We start from the raw sequence: 24,623 nt of genomic DNA on the forward strand, positions 1-24,623 counted from the left end.
GCTGAGCACACTCAGTAAGTATCTAAACTCTGAACTACTATGTGTAGAGAATTACGGCAGCATAGAAGGAGGTGATCTGCTCCTGGTGGACCTGAAGTAAGTTGTGAAACCATTCCCAAATAGAATTGAAACCAGTTTAACACTGGAAAGTAAGAAACTCCAGGGGACTCAAGACACCTTAATTACTTAATTGAGAAAAATATAAACTTAAGCTCATCTCTGAAAACAAAAGACATTGAAACAAAACATGTAGACATAATGGCTACTACTTTGGTAACAGAAAAACTAGGGCAATTTTCTATACAGTTTCTCTTTGTTTCTTTATCTAAGGTAAATGTTCCAAGTAAGTTGCATTATTGCTTCTTTTCAAATTTCAGAGCTTTTTTCATTACCGCTATTTATCTATTTTTTCACACAATCCTACCAGTAATGTTAGTTTACGAAGGCTCAAAAACTATGCCCACCTTTCTTTTCATTTTAGCTAATTGATCGCAAAAAGATGAATAGAATGGATTTGTAACAAATTACCTGGAAGAGAAAATATTCAATTCTTTTCATCTGTTGAACACTGATAACCAAACTTTCCATTACATTGTCAAAGCCGAAGACAATCTCTTCAATAGATGGATTAATACTGACATATGATTCATTTAACAAAGGCTTCTGTTGGAAGAAAATAAAACCAAGCATTAACTACCACAGTTCTTTATTATAACGGCTTAATCTTGGTTGCACAAACTTGAGTGTTGTCAGCCCATAATTTCAATAATTCTTTGACAACCAACAGCTGGCCAATACCCAAGGTTGGCCATACTAGGCTTTTACAATGGCATTTTAACTAAGTCACATGGTTATGTGATATGATTATCAGTCCATATATGATAAACATAATTTTGTTTCAGTACATTGAGATGATATATACATTCGATCTATATGGTTGTTCTGTGCATGCAACAAGCAAATCCATCATTATAGGTGTTAAAAATCACATTACAGTTTCCTTTGTCGGACTAGGCAAATCGCATTTCATTAAAAAGTCAATTTTAATTGCTTTTCTTTTCAGTTCCTTTCCTTGTGAGTGAATTTTAGCTGCGCGGGGAACATAGAGAGCCTTCTACCCTCAAGTGAACCTCTTGATTTTGCAGTTCTCACACAAATAACATCTAGTTCCATTGATTTGTCTGGTGTGTCAAATAATTACTTTTCTGATACAAGCCAAAGACTATGCTTTTCTGCCAGATTCTACAGTTTATAATTGAGTCAAGAGTCATTAGACTATTCGTTCATACAAATGTATAGGTTTCTGTGATTGGGAAGCCTCTAGTACTCAAGTAATGTCCACGCCAAGCGGTGCACTCATTAAAGTCTCGACAGATGCTTTCATTTTAATGGGAAATAAAAAGTAAAATTTTTTTGCATCAATTCATGAATGTCATAATGCCACATTCTGAGTGTCACCTAAGATGTGAGGCTTTACATAATCTTTATGGCATTAGCTACACAAGAAACTAATTGACAGGTACCTTTAAACTTCCAATCTATCACAAGCAGATTAATTAAACCAGATTGTGACTTTCCTTACTGGCCAACCAATGTACAGTGTATAAGTAGCATTATTTCAAAAGTTAAGGATGGATGGATTGCAATGTTGTAAACATTAAAAAAGTAGAAATTCATCTCTATTGTTGTTATGAAAAGCAGAATTACCAACTATAAAGGGAGGTGCACTCATACACAAATACTTATAGTTATCTACTGTGTCCCATCTATAGGATGTAGTAGTGTACATGAAACAAAGAAAGAGATAAAATGCACAAATAATACTGTAAAGTGCGTACAAGTAAACGTAAAATATTCAAATCTAAATTTGAAATGAAAAGTATCAATGCTGATTGATCACAAAACATTAACGAGAACATTTAATCAAATATATACAATGTGTAAGGGTGTGAATGGATACAAAGAAACAGTTTTAATGTAAAAAAAATGTCCAAGGTGCATGTGTGTGTAAGGTCTTCCTTTGTTTATGGTAGATGTTGTTCTCCAACCAGCATACCCAGTTAAGGGATTTTTCCCTAGGGATGGGAGTTGTTCTGCTGTGGACTCAGCATGCAGTATAATCACTCAAAAACATGGTTCATAAAGTTAATCCAATTTACTATGCCAGATTAGCATTTTAAAAGTAAAAAAAAGCAATATAAACAACTTACAAACGTAAAATCATTTTAGGAACAATAAGGCACCTGGGAGGGGTAAATAAAAAAATTCAAATTGTACTGAGCGTACTTAGTTTTCACATCCAACCACGTGGCTAATGAATATTGTCTCCGCCACCCAGGGTGCGTATTTCAGCCGAGACGAGATAAGCTTGCAATCACTAATAACAATCACTTAGCAACAAAAGACAATGTGATCTAAATGTTTTGTTTAATGTTTTGCGATCGATCATCATTATTACTGCTCATTTAAAATTGAGATATTTTATGTTTACTGTTCACACTTTTAGTATTGATTTTTTATTTCCTTAATCTACTCTATTATTTGTGCATATTGTATCTTTCTTTGTGTCGTGCACTACTACATCCTAAGGATTAGATACAGCAAATAAGTATAAGTATTACGAGCGTATACAAGCACACCTCACTTTATTTTTGGTAATTTGGGTTATTTTGATTGATTTGAGAGGGATCAGTCATAGGAGAGTTTGCAGCTCACAGTGTGTTCACAATTGGTTAAATTGTGAGCGGTTACACATATTGCACTTATTTTGATTTTATTCTTGATATGAAAATCGAACAAAGCATAGGATCAATACACTATCCACAGCGGAATATCTATGCAAAGAACAGAGAAGATATCTGTTCAACAATAGGGGACCAACCAATAGAAAACAAAATAGAAAACAAAATTAATTTAAAAACCGTATGATGGAAGGTAAAACATATCTATATATATATATTCTCAGGAAAAAATATCATCTGGAATCAATACAGCAAAATTATAATATTTTGTACCAATAGCAATAAGTAATGGTACTAAAGTACAGACAGAATGAAATGGATAGAACTTTGTATATTTCATTTAATCCAACAAGTTACCTGCTGTTTTGTATCTTAGGAAAGATATAATAGCATTTAATTAAGGCTGTAAGATATATTGTTTGCAGAAAATGATGCTAGCTCAAGATTCATGTAGACCAGACGTAGGCAACCTTCGGCACCCCATATATTTTGGGCTACACCTCCCATGATGTTTTGCAAGCATTATGGGTGTAAAAGCATTATGGGGGATGTAGTCCAGAACGTTGCCTATCCATTATGTAGACTATTCTGTTCAACAAATAAACAATGCCTTAATATGAAAAAAATGCAAATTTATATGACATAACATTACTTTGCATTATATATATATATATATATATATATATATAGAATATGACAATGAGGACCAAAATAATACATCGTTTCCACTTTGTCTTAACTTTGTTAATGGTGTACATTAATTGCACCAAAAACAGAATGTTATTAGGTTTACAAACAATAGCATCACATATTTCCCTGAAATTGGATAACACTTAAAAACTACCCATATGGAAACAAGGGCTAGAGACTAAGGACAAATTACTGTGTTTGTCGAATGTTTGTTTTCATTATGAACCACAAGGTTTTTTTCTGTTTAATGTATCATCTCCTTCCATGATGGCACTTCAAAACCATCTGTATTTACTGTGTTTGCAAATGGGCTTGATTTCTGCTACAGATTTAGTGGCAGGATTTTGATATAAATGACAGAAGTTACTGTTGCGTGACGCTGTCAGCTTACATATTTCTGTTTTGCTTGGAAAGAAACATTTGTCCATGCCATCAAATGCACTTCATTATAGTTGCAGACTATGTATTATTGTTAATTCGAAACAAAGAAATTTCAGTCTCTGTTATTTCTTGATGACTGAGTAAGCAATTACAAACGATACAATAAATGCTCCCGGTTACCATTAAACTATTGTTTTAACCAATTTAGGAGTAACTCGGGACTTGAGAAAATTAGAAGAAGATAAACATAAAACATGTCCCTAATGTGAAGTACCTATATAGTTAAACTATCCTTAATCTGTGGCAATAGATAACTATTTTCTAGGACAGTATATCAGCATGTTCCATAGTTTAGTTAAAATATAGATGTTTGTTAGTTTGTAACAACTTGTTGTATCTAGTTATTCGATTAACTCTGCAATCAACATTAATATTTTATATAGTGATCACAATCTGATTTACAGTATTAACTACAAGTGATTTTTTAAAGCAACACTATAGGGTCAGGAAAACAAACATGTATTTCTTGACCCTATATTCTTTTGTTAAAAACACTATCTAGCCCCCTGGCCACCACTTACCCACCGAAATATAGTAAAATATTACCTTTATTCCAGTCTGCTGGTGCTAGCTCTGGCCCTGATCTGACTGCTTGGCTGACATCCTCAGAAGTGATGATCTCAGACAATCACAATACTTTCCTATAGGAAAGCATTCAATTGGCTGAGATTGTCAATTCTGATGATCACAGTCAAGGAGGCGGGTCAGGGGGCAGAGCCAAATGACACCCGGGCCAATCAGCATCTCTTCATAGAGATGCATTGAATCAATGCATCTCTATGAGGAAAGTTCAGTTCCACAGAGGGTGGAAATGCTGAATGTCACTGCTGCAAACTGGTGTCCCTAGGCAAAAAGCCTACAGGAACTGACTATACTCACCAAAATAACTGCATTAAGCTGTACCTTTAAATAATGACCACCAAAAGCATTTGTGTGTGTGTGTTTGTGTTGAAAAGTAATGTTTAATTAACTATTCATGTCACTTCGTAAATATGGTCTCCAATTAATTTATGGATGGTCTATCATCAGTTAAAATTGGAGGCAGCACAGATACTGACTTTGAGATGGAAACATCAATATTTACTACCAACAATGGTACTGTTTACTGGGTCCTAAGGGAAAGAGACTTAACCCTGGTTTGGCCTCATGTATGCAATGAACCACTGTCACCCCCTTAGGAAGAACGTTTGGTCAGACCGACATTCAATAAAGGACACACCCAGGGAGGCAACTCTTACATATGTGTGATCTGCTGGGTCTTCAGGGATGAGAGGCTGAATCCTGACTGGGCCTGCAAAAATATTGTCCTGGAGAGCAAAAAATTAAATTCTAGGCCTGCTTAAGCAAACTCCTTCCAAACTACTGTGAGGACAGGAAACAGACTACCTGTTTTGAAGGAGATGGATCTATTTATACCAATTTCAGAGTTCTATATCCTATCATTTCTGCTGTGGGGGGAGGAGCTAACCCATAAGTAAATGCTGATTAGGAACAAATGTTGCCATATATATTTAGGATTGAAAACATACCATAAAGATCCAAACAAGATGAGGTTTAGTTGGGCGCCAGAGATGATCAGGAAGATAGTTTCCTTCATACCGATTCCCTTTGCCATAGGTTTCAATCATTTCCACCAGGTCAGCAAGAGAAGCTTCAACAATTTTTCTTAGAAGGTTTGACATTAGTGTGGCTAAACTCCAAAATAAATGATCCATCTTTTTCCTCCGTAACACCTAGGAGAAAAGCAATAGAAAAAAATAAATAAGAAAAGTCAAAGAAAAAAAATATATGTGGACCTATCAGTGGCTCAAAGCTACAAACATGGCCTTCAAATGTCTCCCATAATATTAAATATAGAATTACACCATGGCAGATTGTGGCCATACACTAGACATTGTGGAATGCCACACTAAGCATCTGACCACATTCACTGCAACAGCCACCATAGAGAAGATTAAAGGGAAACTATAGTTCCAGGAAAACAAGCTCCTTTTTCCTTTCACTATAGCTTCCCTCTCCGTCAAGGACCACCCTCCCTCCCCCCTTCCCCCCCCCCCCCTTGTGGTGCAGAAGGGGTGAGGACGTCCAAAGTCATTTAGGCATGGTAGACAGTCACTGGAGCAAGAGTTATCCCTTGCAGGTAATTATTGCAGTTTATTAAACACTGCAATGATTACATGCTCAGGGTTAAGGGTGATGGGACACTGCATCCAGACCACTTCAATGATCTGAAGTGGTTTGGGTGCCTCTAGTGTCCCTTTAAAGCAAAAATATATTGTTTTTATTTATATATCTTTTTGATAGGACTCCTGGTACTATAGCACTACAGCATGCTTTAAGCAGCCATGCTGACCTGTTATTGCTAATTTAAGATAAGTAGGTTGGGGTACTTTTGTTTCTATTTTTCCGTTTTAGAGTGCAATTATCCTAGTAAACCTTACTGATATATAAGTAGAAAGTGTATATAAAAGTGTACATAAAATTAACAAAAATGTTCCTGTTTAATCTGGTAATGGTTTGAATGTCAGTTTTTTCTTTATGAAAGTCTACTTGGTTTTGCTGTAAAAAAATCTGTCATTCTGCCTCGTTCTATAAGTTACTTTAATTCAGTGGGTGAAATTTAATTGATGTCATTAAGTCTTCCCATGGTAAGTCCACACTGGCTTCTGATATATTATATATATATATATATATATATATATATATATATATTTCAATTAGGTTATGGTGGGGAAAAATTGTGATTGAAAACCCCTTCCACCTGAAGTCTGTGGATACTTAATACAATGTTAAACAAAAATCTGCACGCCAGTCAAGCCATAAGACTTGCTTTTCCCACAGAAATCCCAAAACTGCAGCGATGTTGCAACCGCAAAGGATTCTGGGTGGGCATATGCAAATTAGTTCAACAAAGAATCACATTTTTGCCTCATTCCATTTTAAACATGGATTCCTTTTAATCTGTGTTTGCAGTATACAACTGCTTGGAACACAATTTAGGAAAAGATGCAAAACCAGTGAACCACTCATGGACAGCTGTTTCGTTGTTAATGCAACTCATCAGCATGAGGTTGGTTACTGGTTTGCTTATTGAGGCTTGGTAGTGCTTGGGAAGCAAAATCTAATTAGGTTATGGTGGGGAAAAATTGTGATTGAAAACCCCTTCCACCTGAAGTCTGTGGATACTTAATACAATGTTAAACAAAAATCTGCACGCCAGTCAATCCAAGACTTGCTTATGCCCACCCAGAATCCTTTGCGGTTGCAACATCGCTGCAGTTTTGGGATTTCTGTGGGAAAAGCAAGTCTTATGGCTTGACTGGCGTGCAGATTTTTGTTTAACATTGTATTAAGTATATATATATATATATATATATATATATATATATATGATCATTTACTAATTTAAATAAAAAGGTGGATATAAAGATAGACAGATTGATGAAAGTAGAAAGACAGATAGACAGATAGACAGACACTCATAGGTTAGACAGACAGACAGATAGAGAGAGAGAGAGAGAGAGAGAGAGAGATGGAGAGAGATGGAGAGAGATGGAGAGAGAGAGATAGATAGATAGATAGATAGATAGAGAGAGAGATACTCAGAAATAAATTAAATGAAATTGAGTAATGTTAACTTACAGCAGTACAAAACACTAGAAAACAGATAAGTTGACAACTTCTCAATAAAAATGTAAATGACAAGTTTACCCTTTAAGCAATATTTCAACATATATTCCTTTAATTTAAACACCTTCAAAGTTTTAATAACTCTGGAGTGCCAGGTTATATTTGAGGAAATGAATCATATTAGATTATCAAGCTACAATCCCAGTAGGCTCAACTGCATAGTTTTCTGCTGTGTTTTAAGCAACAGCAATCAAAAGGTGACAATTAAACACATGACAAGCCGTACACCTTCAGTTAGCTAATATTCTGTTTTTAACAGTAATGGAACACAATGGACCACAGTATTCTACAGGAGTGTTATGCATGTTTTCAACAGGTATGCTACATAGCAATCAAGCACACCTAACCTGAAAACATTTATTTACAAACATATCTGAATTAATTTCGGCAACTGCTTCTTGATAGTTTTTATGTAACCAAGCTAAAATACCTTAATCATACCTTAAACTGTAATTGCCACTTGACTATCTAATACATTTCCAATGTAGAGGTAGGAATTTGGATTAAAATGTTTAAACCAACCAACAACCAAAACGAACATTTAAAGGAACACTATAGGGTCAGGAACATAAACATTTATTCCTAGCTCTATAGTGTTAAAACCACCATCTAGTGCCGCCCGGCCCCACTTGCCTCCCTAAATATAGTAAAATCTTACTTGTCTTCAAGTCTATAGCTGGTGCTTCAGCCCCTGATCGGCCAGCTGTCTTCTGACATCACCCGAAGTGGTTGTTTAAACCAATTACAATGCTTCCCCATTGGATTGGCTGAGACTGTCAAAGAGGCAGATCAGGGGCAGAGCCAGCACAAGTCAAACACAGCTCTGGCCAATCAGCATCTCCTCATAGGATACATTGAACCAATGCATCTCTATGAGGAAAGTGCAGTTTCTCCACAGTGTGCAGCACTGCCCCAGAAAGCACCTCTAGCAGCCATCTGAGGAGTGACCAGTGGTGGTATCCATAGGCTGTAATGTAAACACTGCATTTTCTCTGAAAAGACAGTGTTTACTGCAAAAAGCCTGAAGGGAATGATTCTACTCACCAGAACAAATTCAATAAGCTGTAGTTGTTCTGGTGACTACAGTGTCCCTTTAATTATAAAAAAAAAACAGCTGCTGAAAGTAGACAACATCTGCATCCAATCAGAAATTATTGTATCATGAAACATTCAACCAGATAACCTGCGTGGATCTCACTGTGCAAGATAGATGAATTTAATGTTTGACATTTCTAACATTAATGACAGAGCTTTATCGAAGTGGTACATTCTAAAAAGTAATCTAAAAATAATAAAAGTGGTGCAGTCACCATGGATACCAGTGGAACCAGTAGGCACAGTGCACTGGGAAACCCCCCTCCCCCTGTTATATTTGTGCACGCTTTTCTACAACAGAACAATTTGATAAATCTCCATTAGGGAAAACCACTAATCTCAAGACCCCTATCAGAGAAAGAGCTTTCAGACAGCATTAAGTTGCCACAAGTTAAATAGTAAAAACCAGAAATAATATACATATATATGCTTTCAAGTGTTTTCCTCCAAATATCTTACACTTTATCGTGGATTGTTGTAGCTTAAAATTAAGCAGGTATCACCCTACATAGAAACATAGAATGTGACGGCAGATAAGAACCATTCCGCCCATCTAGTCTGCCCAATTTTCTAAATACTTTCATTAGTCCCTGGAATTATCTTATAGCTAGGATAGCCTTATGCCTATCCCATGCATGCTTAAACTCCTTTACTGTGTTAACCTCTACCACTTCAGCTGGAAGGATATTCCATGCATCCACTACCCTCTCAGTAAAGTAATACTTCCTGATATTATTTTTAAACCTTTGTCCCTCTAATTTAAGACTATGTCCTCTTGTTGTGGTAGTTTTTCTTCTTTTAAATATAGTCTCCTCCTTTACTGTGTTGATTGCCTTTATGTATTTAAATGTTTCTATCATATCCCCCCTGTCTCGTCTTTCCTCCAAGCTATACATGTTAGGATCCTTTAACCTTTCCATGCAAGTTTTATCCTGCAATCCATGAACCAGTTTAGTAGCCCTTCTCTGAACTCTCTCTAAGGTATCAATATATATACATACTATTAGTATTGCCAAAGATGACACACTAATAAGGAGCAGGAAATTAGGGAGCACGGGTCAATAGCAGCAGCACATATTAAGCACATAGTGTAAGTATACAGGGGTTAATAAAATAAACATAAAAATATTGATCTGTAAGCACTGGAAGTCTAATTGAACTGCTGTATTTAAGCATCTCTAATATGCACTGTCAATGAATGCAGAATAGATCACGTTACATTTTCACATTTCTGCTTTAGCAGATATACTGATTTTTTTTTTTTTTGAGGGATTACACTTTCAATTTAAATTTGCCATTCTTGACATTTTTGGCATTTTATCAATAAGCTTTCTGCAAATCAGTTACTTAATCCCCATGCACCTGCATGTTCATTTAATCCTACACCTTTTGTAAATGTTTCTTCTCAGATTATTAAGGTGGCTTTCTCTTTATACACTTTTTGAATGTTTGAGGAATTAGCCAGCTGAACACAAGGTCACAGCTTCATCCGATCCAAAACTTATTTTCAATATATGTAGTATTTTTTCAAGGAACTCAATAATATTTTGTTACACCAACCGTTCATTATCCAGCTGATTTTGTTTACAGTTTTTAGTTTTTAATGTAATCTTTTGTCATAAATAATACTAGAATATTGTTTATATATATATATATATATATATATATACAAAAAATGAAATAGTCCATGCACTCTTGCTCAAAAAATAAATAAATAGTATAAATGTTACTTGCCGGGTGCCACTTCCCATGGGGTTGTAGATAGAATCAAACCAGGAATAATTGGGTTGCACTCACGGTCTTGGATAAAAAGTTATAAATTTATTCCATAAATTGATGCAAAATCGACGTTTCGGTCCTCTCAGGGACCTTCCTCAGGATCAAATGACATACATACATACAACAAATATCGCCTTTATATAGCTATAAAATTAATACTTAATTGACTTACCCCAGGTGCAAAGAGTTCAACCGCGGCGTTCTCCATTCATAATTGCGCATGCGCGAAATAGACGCGACCTTGCATAACCCGGAACTTCTCCGTAATGACGTCACTAAACGTCGTTTCCCTGGTTACGCGGTATGCGTTACCTGGGGAACTATTCTACACAGGAAAATCGCTTGCAGGTTATACTCGATCTGGTCCCAAGGTGCACGGAGTATAACCTGCAAGCGATTTTCCTGTGTAGAATAGTTCCCCAGGTAACGCATACCGCGTAACCAGGGAAACGACGTTTAGTGACGTCATTACGGAGAAGTTCCGGGTTATGCAAGGTCGCGTCTATTTCGCGCATGCGCAATTATGAATGGAGAACGCCGCGGTTGAACTCTTTGCACCTGGGGTAAGTCAATTAAGTATTAATTTTATAGCTATATAAAGGCGATATTTGTTGTATGTATGTATGTCATTTGATCCTGAGGAAGGTCCCTGAGAGGACCGAAACGTCGATTTTGCATCAATTTATGGAATAAATTTATAACTTTTTATCCAAGACCGTGAGTGCAACCCAATTATTCCTGGTTTGATTATATATATATATATATATATATATATATATATATATATATAGTTTAGGAATTGTTTTAGCAAAGTTGCAGTTATATTTATTTGACTTAAGTCTATCGTAATAATCTTCCTTTTGTCTTGACAGGGAATTTTAATTATGCAGTTTTTAATGTTTTACAATGGATTACCATGTGCTTTAAACCAGTTACAAACAAAGCATTTAAGGAGCATTTCATTAAAAACTCAAATAGATTAACTGAAGTATAGGTCACACTATAATTACAGAACATTCATTTTCAGCAATGCTACAAAACAGTTACATCGGTTGTTTTCTTATATCATTTATTTTCAACACAAACAACTGATGTCCTCAAAATCAGGTCAAACTATTCCCAATACAGAGAATATATTAGCTGGAACCCAAACAACCAAAAATAATGCAAAACATTGAAAGAAACAAGAAACAACTTGACTGTGTACTTGAATTGAAAGAACCTCTTCATCAGAGGTTTATGGTTGAGGTTCAGATGTTGGGACCAATCCCTATGTTCATTTGGGCCAGTAAATCGAAGGGGAAAAAAGTAAAATATTTAAAGGGTTATTTACTAAAGTAAGACTTGTTGGGATATAAAAGTGATTTCAAAGTGAATTTAAAATCAAATGCCAAAATAGTTGAGCTGGGAAATTTTCCAATTCTGCTTTGGTTCCAGTGTGACATTTTAGCCTTAAATTTGAAATGCACTTTGACTTTCGAACAATTCTTACTTCAGAGAATAACCTTGCTAATGTTAGCCATGGAATAAAATGTTAGGTGGATGGAAAGATTAGCCAACCCTCGATTTTCTTTGTTTGTTTGATATAAAGAGGACACATTTGGTACAAACCCCACGTATATATGTGCATGTGGAATCTCTTAGCATTAGAAGTGTATACATGCGTGAAAAGTATATGCATGTGTGTTCTGTGCAAAATGTGCATAAAGGTGTGTGTTAAGTATGTTTAGTATGTAATATTTAAACACACAACAAATATTTTATAATAGTGGTAAATCATGTACATACTGCTGCATTAAAACAGCTCAACTAAAGACTACAAGAGAAAAAGAGGTAGGAGAGATGGAGAGAAGGAAAACCTAAAAAAAGATCTTACTTCAATGAAAAAGAATGATAAGGTAGCAGCAGGACAGGGATGAGAATCAACCTTTCTCATCCCAACCCCAAATAATCTTGAAGTGCCCTTTCTAACATCAAGCCTTTTCGGTTTCATCCTGAATGTCAGTAGGCAAATGGCTCAACCGGCCTCTGGGTTCTTTGAAATTGTTGAGAGAGTAATGGAAAAAATGCTACCTTAATGTTGATATGGTCTTCAGAAGATTTACTCAAAATAGTCATTTTAGATTAAGTTCTAAACAAATTGGTATATAGAACTTAGTTTAAGTTCTACATGAATAAATATATATAAACATAGTCAAGTTTATATAATGTATTCTAATGTCTCCTAAAATCAAGAAAAAAAATATGAATCATAGGAATATAATAGTATATTAAATTTAAAGACACAATTCTTCAACTCCGAACCTAAAATGTATAACAATCAAGGTGGAGTCCAATGTCCAGTAACAATTTCTTTTACTTTCTAAAAAATAGGGAAAATATCACACAGGTACTTTAATTAATGATGTCACAAGTACTTAACTCAGGGAGTACTCGTTGAAACTCAGTGATGCTTAGGAAATAGTGATTTTCTGAGATTTCTTGAGTTCCATTAAAATGTAGCTCTCAAGCATAAGATAAATATTTGTCAGGCGTGTCCCATTAATAGGTATTCTTCAAAGATTTTGTACTTTCTTAAAAAAAAAAGCACACTCACCTCATCATCTTGGGGCATCACCATTTCTATTTCCTCTCTGTTTGAAATTACAATATCACAACAATCTTTCAACCATGTATCTTCCAAAATCTCCGACTTTCTTTTGGCAATATTAGTCATGTGATTAACGAGATCATCAAGCTTCATTGGTACAATCGAAAGGAGGTTCTTGAAATCGAAAAGTCTAAAGGCGTCATACCTAAATGAAAACAGAGTCAGTTAGTTACATTACATGGTTAATTCGCGTAGAAAAACATAACAAGAAAAACTATCATCCAACTAATTTTAAGATAAAGTGGTACCAAAAAAAGAGATGATTGAAAGAAAAAAGATGATAAAACAAATGTTGATTTTATTCAGAGACCACGTGAGAAGTGACCAAGGAGGGGGAAAAAAGGAGGAGTAGTAAAAAATATATATATTTATATATAATATGCTTAATAAATATGTAAAATATAATTCTTTTTCTTTTTCCCTCTATTGGTTACTTGTAGCTTGGTCTGTGAATAACAGGTTGGGAAAATGTGCAAAATATAGATATATGACATTTATGTTTTGCAGTACACCAATTGCCAAATTGTCATGCCATTTCGGTATTTCCAATTTTTTTTCCCCAAAACAACTGCATGGACAAAATTCCCCTGAACTGAAATACAGCATGTGTGAAACCCTTGTCAAAATTTCAGAATGAACCAATTCAGAAGAGCGAAATGTTATTGAAATGCTATAGCTCTCATGCACAGGAAAGCTCTCTTTCAAGTAAGTAGTCTGCGGTCCTTTTTGGTGGAACTAGTCTGATATGCAAATGGGGTACGGTTAGGTAATGGAAAAAGTAAGCCAAAAGCAGAGATATAGCAGGGACAAACTTTGTAGGTAATACTTGATGATTAAAGAGCATTACTTAATTAATAAAATAGTATTTATTTTTTACTGTAGTCTCAATGTATTCAGTAAATGTATAACGCAAATGGTTAATAACTAGTGCTATATCTATTTCATAATAGTTACGATGAAATTAATTGTATAATGTGTATAGAATTTAAGGAGAATGAAAAGATAATAAAAAGAAAGAATAAAGATAATTAAAGGAGCAGATCATTTTTAGTAGATTAAGTATAAACAAGCAATAAAAGCTAAAACTAAAATCCCCATCAAAGTGTAACTAGAGCAGGTAAGATAATGTCATACTTTGAATAAAAGTTGAACAGGATAGCTGACATGACAGGATGAGTGATGTGCAAGTTTCTCTCCAACTTGGCTCGAGCTTCGTGCATACTTTCATGCCAAGGAAAGTGTTCCCGTCCAGCACTATTAGATATCTAAATGGTAGAATAAATCAAATATATCACAAAATAGTTTATAACATTTAAAGTATCAGAGGTACACGTTAAATAACTCCTTGAAGAATTAAAGAAGTGGAAGTGGCAGCAAAACTAATCATTTGTAACAGATGCTGATAAATTATGTGATTAAACCTCTGCTTAGGAACCATTTTTACATGAATTATCAAGATGATACTTTGAAGGCTCATTAGACATCATCATCGCTGTTGTTGTTGGAATTCCAACACAGTTTATGGCTCTTAATGGTGACTTTTCAACCCAGATAAGGCACAATACATTGCGCTCCACGTTTTGACAATACATGGAGTATAACAATGCTTTGGAGAAGTTGGAAAGTTAATCCATACAAAATTGACACAGTGCGCTTCTGAAGCATTACATAAAGCATTAAAAAATATTTTTAAAAAAAATACTGGGTCTCTTCTGGAACAGCAGGTTGATATATCCCATTCTTAGCTGAGAAGTTCCAATCAGGAGCATCTTTTTATGCCTTATGGGGACAGATCGTATCCCATAACGTCCTATTCTACATATGCTTATGGTAAACGTAGTGTACCCCCAAAGATAAAATTAATTGCTCTTCAAACAGATGGCAGCAACTGCAGCTGCTATAAGTTTATACACAACCTGGCTCACTGTTAAGTGAGCTGTGTTTCAGAATTGGGTGAGCTGAGTACCAAACATGCACACTCCACGGCTCTCTTTCTGGAAGAGATCCTACCTTAATGTGTAGGCACCCTGCATATATTACACTCACTATAGGAACAAAATTGACACCAGCAACCCAATGTGTTCCAGGCCGTATGATTAATGGACCTATCAGAGACATATGTGGCTTTTGATTGGGCTCCATTCCCTTACATGAGGTTTATGTGATAGGTCTAATTCTCCTACTTAACATTATATGGGACATTATGGGAGTACTAGAATTGGCTAAAAACTTTTCAGTTACTTTGTGATCAAGTTCAGCTGAACATTCTTGGCATTTAGAGCAAATGCGGGAATTTCGAGATTCATTGTTTTGCATTTTAATACGTCACCCATATAGTACATTAAAATAGGGATAAACCTGGAGTAACCCTTTAAAGAAAGCAGTGATAATTGCCTAACACATATTTCATTTCTATTATCATTTTCTGGATAAGGGGATTTGTTGTGGGGCAAGTTAGTGATATTTTGAAAAGTGTCAACACTCCAATGTACCCCGAACAAGATACAAGTGATGATGGAGCACTGGGTAAAGTACAAAGAAAAGCTTACTTTTGGAGGAATTACAATCCCGAGCCTCTCTTGTTCTAATGGATCCAATAGTAGGTAATCTAATATGGACTTCTTTATAGCATTTGTATAATGTTCTTCTGCCTCCTTTAAAAGAAAAAAAGAAAAAGAATATGACTGTCAGAATAAAAAAAAAAAACTAATTCCAGCTTTCAGATACAAAAAGAAAAGAAGAAAAGGCAATTATAACATCTAATCGGCAAATGGAGAAAGTATTGACACACAGTAGATAGTGTAGTTCCAGGCATAGTTAAAAATAGATTTTTCAATTATATGAAATGGTTTCTGGTCCCTTATGGGATTTCATAAATTTTGATCATTAAAGCAGCGGGGGATATAAGAGTGTGAAAATGCAGAACTGGCCAAAAATATGAATTGATATTTTATCAAATTGATTTTATATATTACAGATCACACTCTGTACACTAATATGAAGATGAATTCTACCCCAAGGTATAATGAAAGTATAATGGAATGTTGATTTCATTAGCCAAAGGAAACGCATGATATGGTTTACTAGGATGAAATGGAGTAAAATATTGTTTTCACCCTTTGTGTGCCTAATGATGAGTAATGTAGGGAGCACCAATATGTGTACAACAACAAAAACAGTCCTTTAAAGCTCGTATGTAAAACCACAAGTAGGGAAAACGCATTCTGAGGAATTAAGATCTGAATTTTGCAGGTCATATGAAATCGAGTAAAGACACCTAAAATGAGAATATAAAACAAACAATGTGCTTCCATTCTTCCTGCAACTTGACTATTGATACTGTTTGTGCCATTGCTACCTCACTAAAAACCCTTTGATATTCATGCATTGTACTAACTACAGCAATATAAAAAAGTAAATATAATTTTCAGTTTATATAAAGACTTGTAAAATGACTTGAGAGCCACATCTGACATTTGGCTTTCTCTAAGAACTCCATAAAAGTCAAAGTTAAGGTTATGGTTATAAATTGATTTTCAAGCTTGCTATCCGCTGCTCACCTCTAGCATAACATAAATGCATCACTTTGACACTTATTGATGTAATAAGGATTACTTCTAGTAATTAAAAAAAAATAAGAGCATAGGACTCATACCCAGTAGAGAAATTTAGGATAAAACGACAAATTAATTTATAGATTGCTGTACAAGGATACAATCATGTATTTATTTATCCTGTACTGAAAGGAAGAAGGGCTAAAATGCTTAGATGCAATACAGTATTTCACATCTCACAAAATCCAGATTTTGTTTTTTAAATATTGGAAAAGAAACAGCTTACACAAAGAATCTGTATGAGAGAGAATATTGTAGGCAGATATTACAGCCTGCATGAACCCTTTTTTTTTTTTCTCAACTGGTTTATAAACTTCTTCCCTCCTCCCCCCTATTGTTTGCCAGAATGCAGCCGTGAAGTTTACCCCTCAAATGTTACTGTTGAGTTTCGAAGGGAGGGGTACCATTTACAATCTTTTAGCAGGCACACAGTAAAATGAAATTCATTCCTGGCAAAGATTTATATATTTAAAGGACAAAAAAAACTGAATTAAGTTTTGGATTCCATTGCAAATGCACAGCAAAACCAAAGTTAGTCTGATTATGCACAGGGTTAGGGAGAAGAAGGTACAACTGAAAGTAAAGTAAATTACTTAACAGCAGAAATGATATGGCCCAAGTTCTTCCAATATTCACATAAAAGGTAGCATTTAAAAATAAAAATATTTAATTAAGCACCTGGAGTCCCATGGTTAAGGAAAACTGTAAAGCATTTTTTTTTAAAGTTACTTAAGTAACTGCTCAACTGTTTTCTCACATATACTTTTTCAAGCAATGACATAATGTGTTTGCTATATGAGCATAAAATTGTACCACCAGAACAGAACATCAATAGAATATATATTAAAGCATTATACATCTACAAAAACATCTCCCGTTTGCTTGGTGAAATAGATTTTGCTTTCCTTAGAATGCCACATTTTGGCAAGACCAGTTAGCATCTATGTACTGTTAGAACTTTGGTCTTTCACTGAACTATGTAACATAAAGAAGCAAATTTGAAGGTCTCCAGACACCATTGATTTCATCTTTCTTGTCTTTCAAAGGCTGAGATTGAGCAGCAGTACCTAGTGATCCATAGCATTCTCTTGACACAATCTCTAACCACCTTATCTGAGACATAGCTAGGGTGAGGCTATGACATTGAGAAGTGTTATGCTTGACAGATGGAATATCAGTAAAACCGCAAGGCCCCGGATCCTCACACACATCATCTTTTACAGAATATGTAGACTATCCAGTGAGTTTGATTTACTAATTGAATATGTTACAACCCCTAACTCACATTTTTCATTGTGCAAAACTTTTGTTAATTAACTAATTATAAAAAGTTAGATATTTATATAGAACATGGAAAATAGCGTGTTATGGGACCTAACGTTGAGTACTCAATCTAATACTGCAATACCCAGGTGAGTTTCTGTAAATTAAATGAGAACCATATGAGTAGGGGAAACGCACAGGGACTTGCCAACCTAAAATATTGGGTTTGTTAAACTGACATTAGAATTCCACTTGGGATCTTTATCAAGACTGAAACGTTTGAGAAATATCCCTATGGAAAAAAAAGAAACTCGCTTTTCTTCTTTTCTTTGTAAACATTGTGAGTTTTACCGATTTAAATATCTGTCTGTAATATTAAGAAAAATGTAGTGTTGTGATTTTTATGGAGGTAGCTATTTTTCCTTTATGTATTTTTATAGCCATCATCTTTTTTTATGAGTAGTTATGCGAATATCTAGAGGGTAGTATTCACAAATATAATTTGTCTGCTGTACTTGTCAAATATTCATGTATTAATAAAAATGAGCACAGCTTCCAGTGCCTGACACAAATCCATACATACCTTTGTTAAATCCTGAAGGGATTTGTTCCACACCTTACGTAGTTCTACCGGTATGTGTGAATAGATCCCCTGAAGCCATTTTGCACTAAGTGGAGTTACCATACAGGGGTCGATGGAATCTTCAATAAGCCGGTAATATCTACAGAATGAAAATGCAGCGTAAGAACAGTTTCAAAAGATTTCATGTTCCCTCAGCAGATATTATGCATAAAAAAGGTTTCTACTTTTTATTTTTTTGACACCCTAGTTGAAAAAAAAAAGTGACAAGCTCTGCAATGCTGTCACAACCTTGTGTTAAGATATGTCAAAAATCAACCCATAATAACAGCTATTCCGACTAATACAGTTAAGCCTGTGATAACACACTGACTTGCCTTTCCCTTGATTAATGTTCTTCAGAGTAAGTGATGCTTCCATTTAAGCCATTTTAAATTAAGCTAATTATTTCTTCATCCTGCTGTCAATTAGGTTTAATCTTGCAATATCAACAAGTTTAAACTTAAAACAAAATTTGCATAATAAAATGATTAAAAATCCTTTTAGCGGACGTATGCTAATATACAATTCATGAAATGTGTGCTACGTTTGTCTATACCATTACGATAATAAGAGGCTAATGCTTGCTGCAAGACACCTTTCTATTAGAAAATACATCGAAATTAAAAAAAATAAATAAATAAATAAATAAACATGCTATGGCCTGGTTAATAAAATATACTATTGTAAGGGGAACATAATTATTTCATTTAAAAAATATATACATACATTAGGTCCTATGAGCTACATGTGCTTGCTGTAGCAATAAAATAACTAAATAATATTGAATTCCATTAAAATGCATTCATTTGCAATTTGCCATTGCTGAACAATTGAGATAGAAATTACATATTATTTAGCATCTTATGAAAATCATGTTCTACCCAACAGTACTTATATCAGCAATTTGTTCTACATTGTTTCATAGCTGTTTTTCTGGTGTTTACATCAGTAGTACCCTTTATTCGATTGTACAAACCTCTCCCCACCTAGTCTGTCCTAGCATGTCCTTTGTAGAAGCCAGACCTGTAAAGGCTTAGGTTTATACAAAGGTTTATACATTGTTAATCCAGTAATTGTTTAGAAATGGCAAATGACATTGAAAACCTTTGCAGCTTGACTATTTTCCCATTAAACATTAATTTCCATAGTCAACTTGTGATTTAGTTAATAAACCAAATCATACAAGGAAAGACAGACTGTTAGAAGAGCATATGCTTACATATGTTGTCCATTGAGGGCCGTCTGTACGTGGTCCATTTTTTCCTTAAAGGGACACTAAAGGTACGCAGACCACTTAAGCTCATTGAAGTGGTCTGGGTGCAGTGTTCCTGTCCCCTTAACCCTGTGAAGCTAAAACATTGTTCTGTCAGAAAAACTACAATGTTTATATTGAAGGGCTAAGCCTGCCTCTCGTGGCTGTATACCAGACAGCCACTAGAGGTGCTTCCTGATGTCTCACGGAGTTTGACTCAATGAATGGCGCATTACATCCTCGCTCTTTTGAGGACATCCAGCATCTTCTAAAGCACTAACGCATGTGGGGTACTCGCTGCACATGCGCATTAGGCTCCCCCTTACAATGACATCAGACAAGGTGGAGGCAGAGAATGAGCGAGTGCCAAGGGACTTCAGCCCCTTGAATAAGGTAAGTGAATTAAAAGGTTTATAACTCTTTAATTGCCAGGGGGACACTATGGTGTTAGGAATACAGATTTGTACAGTGACCACAGTGATGGTAAGTGTTAAGGCTACAAGGCTGCAACTGCTGGTCTCAACTCATCAATGTGTGCAATGAGGCACACTGTATTGATAGAAGCATTGAATTGGACTTTTGTTTTATTCATACTATAGGGGTGCACGGCTGGTGCACTGGCTGGTCCATACGACAATGTCACTACTTGCTAGCAGCACACAGCATCACTTAGCCCTGCACTTGAAGTCTAACAGAGTTATTTACCAAAGTGAAAATTCTAAGATAATTTAAAAGTTAAGGCCAGAGTAGCCACACTGGAAGCATAGCTGACTTAGAGAATTTTTCCAGGTCAGCTATTTTGACCTTAAATTTGAAATTATTTTTTTTTTTTTTACTTTAGCAAATATACTTGTAAAGGTATGTCTGACAAAATCACATCATGATAACATTGCTCTCATTCAAGCTTATGTGCCATAAGACCACACTGGCACTAACAAGTAAATTATGAGAGTCAGTAGTCCTGTGTCAGTGACTTTCTTGAAAACTGACAATTTTTTTCCTTAGTAATCCAACTACCAGTGGCCTTATGGCACATAGCCGTATAGTTAATCTGTGTTTGTGACAGACGTTCAGTGGTGTGGTAGAATTAATAAATAAATAAAACACTGGCTGGTCCTAAATTTATTATTTAGTGAGTTTAAATCTGGATTAAAAAAAAAAAGGATGGGGTATGGGTACTTTAGATTTCTATGCTACATGCTCCTGAGAAGATGATCTGGTCCTGACAATTTATATTTGCTAAACTGATCAAAAACATTATAGGGAGAGTGCATACATCTAATTTATTATGGAATTACACAAGTACACAATGAGAGAATTAACCTCAAACAGCTCTAAATATCCTGTGTTGCCAAATTCTCTTTAATAGCACACCTGTCACTTTCAGGATTTTCATAAAGATGGAATCTTTATGAATATCTGCCTATTTATTTATATAAGTGCCTTTGGCAAACATGATACTGATCAATTACCTTGATTTTTTTTCCTAGCAGGCGTTCAAAATAGCATATAATAAAGAGAGAATAGTGGTGCGTTGTAGTAAACTGAAGTTGTGCAATGAACCCGAAAATAAAAAAAGTGTGATAAAATGTAATATAAAAAGATCAAAATCTGGAACAGCTCTTTCAGTCTCATTCATTCGTTAAATGCTATCATGTAATATGTCATTCCAACTTCAGACACAATGTGCAGTTGCTATGGAAGCAACAAACAGGTACACGTTTAATCAGTCAGTTGCATAAGAACCATAAGCCATGTTTATGATTGCTATGTTAGTTTCAATGTGTCAGACAGGGTATGGATATGCCATGAATCTACAAATTGAAGTTTTAAAAACATATAATAATGACAAAGTATTGAACCAGAAAATGTACATTCAGATTCCCTGATCTAAACATTCTAACTCCGCCCCTGCCTCCTCTAACCCCTCCTCTCTTCCTCTAAGTCCCTGACTCCAGAAGTCCTTTGAATTGGAGGGCAGTGGAAGGGAGAAAGTTCCTGTGCTGCTCCTCTTGTCTTGTTCCTGGTGGGGACCACAGAAAGACTGGAAGCATGACACAGAACAGGTAGCACACTGACTGACTGTGCTGCTTCCAGTTCCCCCAACCCCACCTGAGTATGTACGGTAAGGAGGGCAGCTTGCTGTGTGTGTATGTATTAGGCAGTCTGTGCGTGTGTGTGTGTGTGTATATATATATATATACATATATATATATATATATATTAGGCAGTGTCTGTGTATGTATTAGGCAGTATGTGTGTATGCATGTATTTATTAGGCAGTGTGTGCGTGTGTTTGTATGTATTAGGCAGTGTGTGTATGCATGTATAAGGAAGTGTGCGTGTGTATGTGTGTATTAGAGAATTAGGCATTATGTGTTTTTACTGGATAGTTTGTGTATGTATGAAGCAGTGTATGTAGCAGTGTATGTATGTATTACATGTATGTAATATCAAATATTGCAATTATGTATTAAGCACACAGTTTGTATCAGGGATGTGGAATGTATGCAGCCCAACGATTTTCTAAAACTCTTTTAGGGCTGCCTTGCAGAGAGTCTACCTCAGGCAGGTGAAGGGATGGTATAACTGGGCCTGGCTGCAGCTCACATGAAGGTGTGTAGAGCGGCAGCATCCACTCCTCTCAGTGCTCGAGACTCATGGCCGCCAGGATTTAGCGTGACATCATACCCAGCAGCCAACATGCTATAAAGGGCAGAGTGGGCAAGTGACAGGCTGCTGCAGGTATTCTGTACTGTTTGTGACTGTCAGGGAATGTGTAGTTTGTGTGTGTATGGGTCAGTGTGTGCCAGTGTGTTTGTGTATGGGTAAGTTGTTGTGTGTTTGTGTATGGATCAGTGTTAGTGTTCAGTGTGTGCATGTGTGTGTGGGTCAGTGTTAGTGTCAGTGTGCAGTGTGTGTATGAGTCAGTGTTAGTGAGTGTCAGTTTGTAGTATTACCACTTATCGATTATACCCGGTTGAAGAAGCCACGTTTGCTGTGGCGAAACGCGTCCCGGATTGCTTTTAAAGCTCATTGCAGCTATTTTATTTATTTTGTTATATATGATATTATTACAATAAATCGATTTGCTTTTACGGATCCTGGTTCCCGGCATCATTCATCAGGGAGTGCAGTCCCTAATCTGCACAACGCTGTGGAAGTGAGTCAGTATATTCTGACTCCTGACTTGTGAGTATTCACTTGGGACAAGTACTTAATATGTTTTAAACATTTTAAACAATACTGCGCATTTGGGTGTACTTTTAATATTTTCCAGACCTCCTGTTTTACAACACGTATAGGGGTGGGTCGCCTGTACGGACCCAGAAGCCATTCATACCAGAGCTGGGTTCATAGCTCTCTGTTTGTGAGTGTGTTAATTACACCACTATTAACCACAAATACAATTTTACACTATGTATGATTATCTTTCTTAGGTTATGAACTGATTTGATAGTGGATTATTGCTTCAAAATTCTAAAAGGTGAATAATAATAATTTTTCTTGTCATATAAGCGCTACATTCTGAACTTATTGTTATTTCACATGCTGATAAAGAGGAATTATTTGAATGTTTAGCAGCTGATAAATTAACAAATTCGATACTGTTTTAAATATTACTTTATAACAAGCGCTGGTTCCATTATAACTCAGTTTGTAGTATGGGTCAGTGTTGGTGAGTGTCAATGTGCAGTGTGTTTCTGTATGGGTAAGTGTTAGTGTGCAGTGTGTGTATGGGTCAGTGTTAGTGAGTGTCAGTGTTCAATGTGTGTGTGTATGGGTCAGTGTTAGTGTGATGTGTGTGTGTGTGTCAGTGTTAGTGTGATGTGTGTGTGTCAGTGTTAGTGAGTGTCAGTGTTCAATGTGTGTGTGTGTGTGTATGTATGGGTCAGTGTTAGTGAGTGTCAGTTTTCTGTGTGTTTGTGTATGGGTCAGTGTTAGTGTGCAGAGTATTTCTGTATAGGTCAATGTGTTTATGTATGAGTCCTTGTTTTTATGTTTGGGTCCACTTTAGTCCCTTGGACAAGTAGATTAAAAAAATAAAATCCCTACCACTGTATGTATGTCTAAAGCAGTTTCTGTGTGTGTGTGTGTGTGTGTGTGTGTATTAGGCTGCGTGTGAGTGAATATATTAGACAGTGTGTGAGTATGAGACAGTTTGTGTTGGTGTATGTGTTACATGTATGTAATAATCATATATTTTAATGTACGTATTAGGCAGTATGCATATACAAAGCAGTTTGTGTGTGTGTGAGGCAGTTTGTGTATGTATTAGGCAGAGTGTAAGTGTATGCATTAGGCAGTGTGTATATGTATTAGAAAGAGTTTGTGAGTATGATGCAGTTTTTATGTTTTGGTGTATGTATGTATTCGTAAGTTTCTGTGTGCGTGTATTAGGCATTTTGTTTGCATGTACATATTAGGCACTTTCTCTGTGTGTGTGTGTGTGTGTATTAGGCATTGTGTGTGTTTATATGTATAAAGCCGTTTTTTTGTGAGGGTGTTTATGTATGTATAAGGAAGTTTGCTAAGAGAGAGGAATCCTCCACACACATAAAGCATTTCAATTTTCTGAAGTGCTTTATATGTCTTGAGTTTGTCATTTTCTTGACAGTTTATAAAAGGGCTGTTTTTAATAGAAATTGGACATTTTATAATTAGGGGTCAAAATACCTCCCTGTCTGTCACACAGCTTGGAAGGTTTTTTCCACTTCCATTAGCTCCACAGAGCTACCAGAAGAGGCAGATGTACTGTACTAGTGTGCCCCTGCCTTCTCCCTTT

General features: G+C 35.6%; 1 protein-coding gene across 1 annotated transcript in view; it reads right to left on the reverse strand.

The window, feature by feature from the left end:
- The window catches only part of LOC134601623 (dynein axonemal heavy chain 3-like), an 875,684-nt gene that overhangs the window by 698,006 nt on the left and 153,055 nt on the right, over positions 1–24,623 (reverse strand). The window contains exons 7-12 of the mRNA XM_063446141.1: positions 18,547–18,685; positions 15,636–15,740; positions 14,221–14,351; positions 13,033–13,231; positions 5,402–5,605; positions 529–663 (exon numbers count right to left, since the gene is read on the reverse strand). Coding sequence (XP_063302211.1) covers positions 529–663; positions 5,402–5,605; positions 13,033–13,231; positions 14,221–14,351; positions 15,636–15,740; positions 18,547–18,685 — 913 coding nt within the window. The remainder of the gene's footprint in view (positions 1–528; positions 664–5,401; positions 5,606–13,032; positions 13,232–14,220; positions 14,352–15,635; positions 15,741–18,546; positions 18,686–24,623) is intronic.

The sequence above is a fragment of the Pelobates fuscus genome, chromosome 3 (genome assembly GCF_036172605.1).
Source record: "Pelobates fuscus isolate aPelFus1 chromosome 3, aPelFus1.pri, whole genome shotgun sequence".
In the NCBI taxonomy this organism is placed as follows: domain Eukaryota; kingdom Metazoa; phylum Chordata; class Amphibia; order Anura; family Pelobatidae; genus Pelobates; species Pelobates fuscus.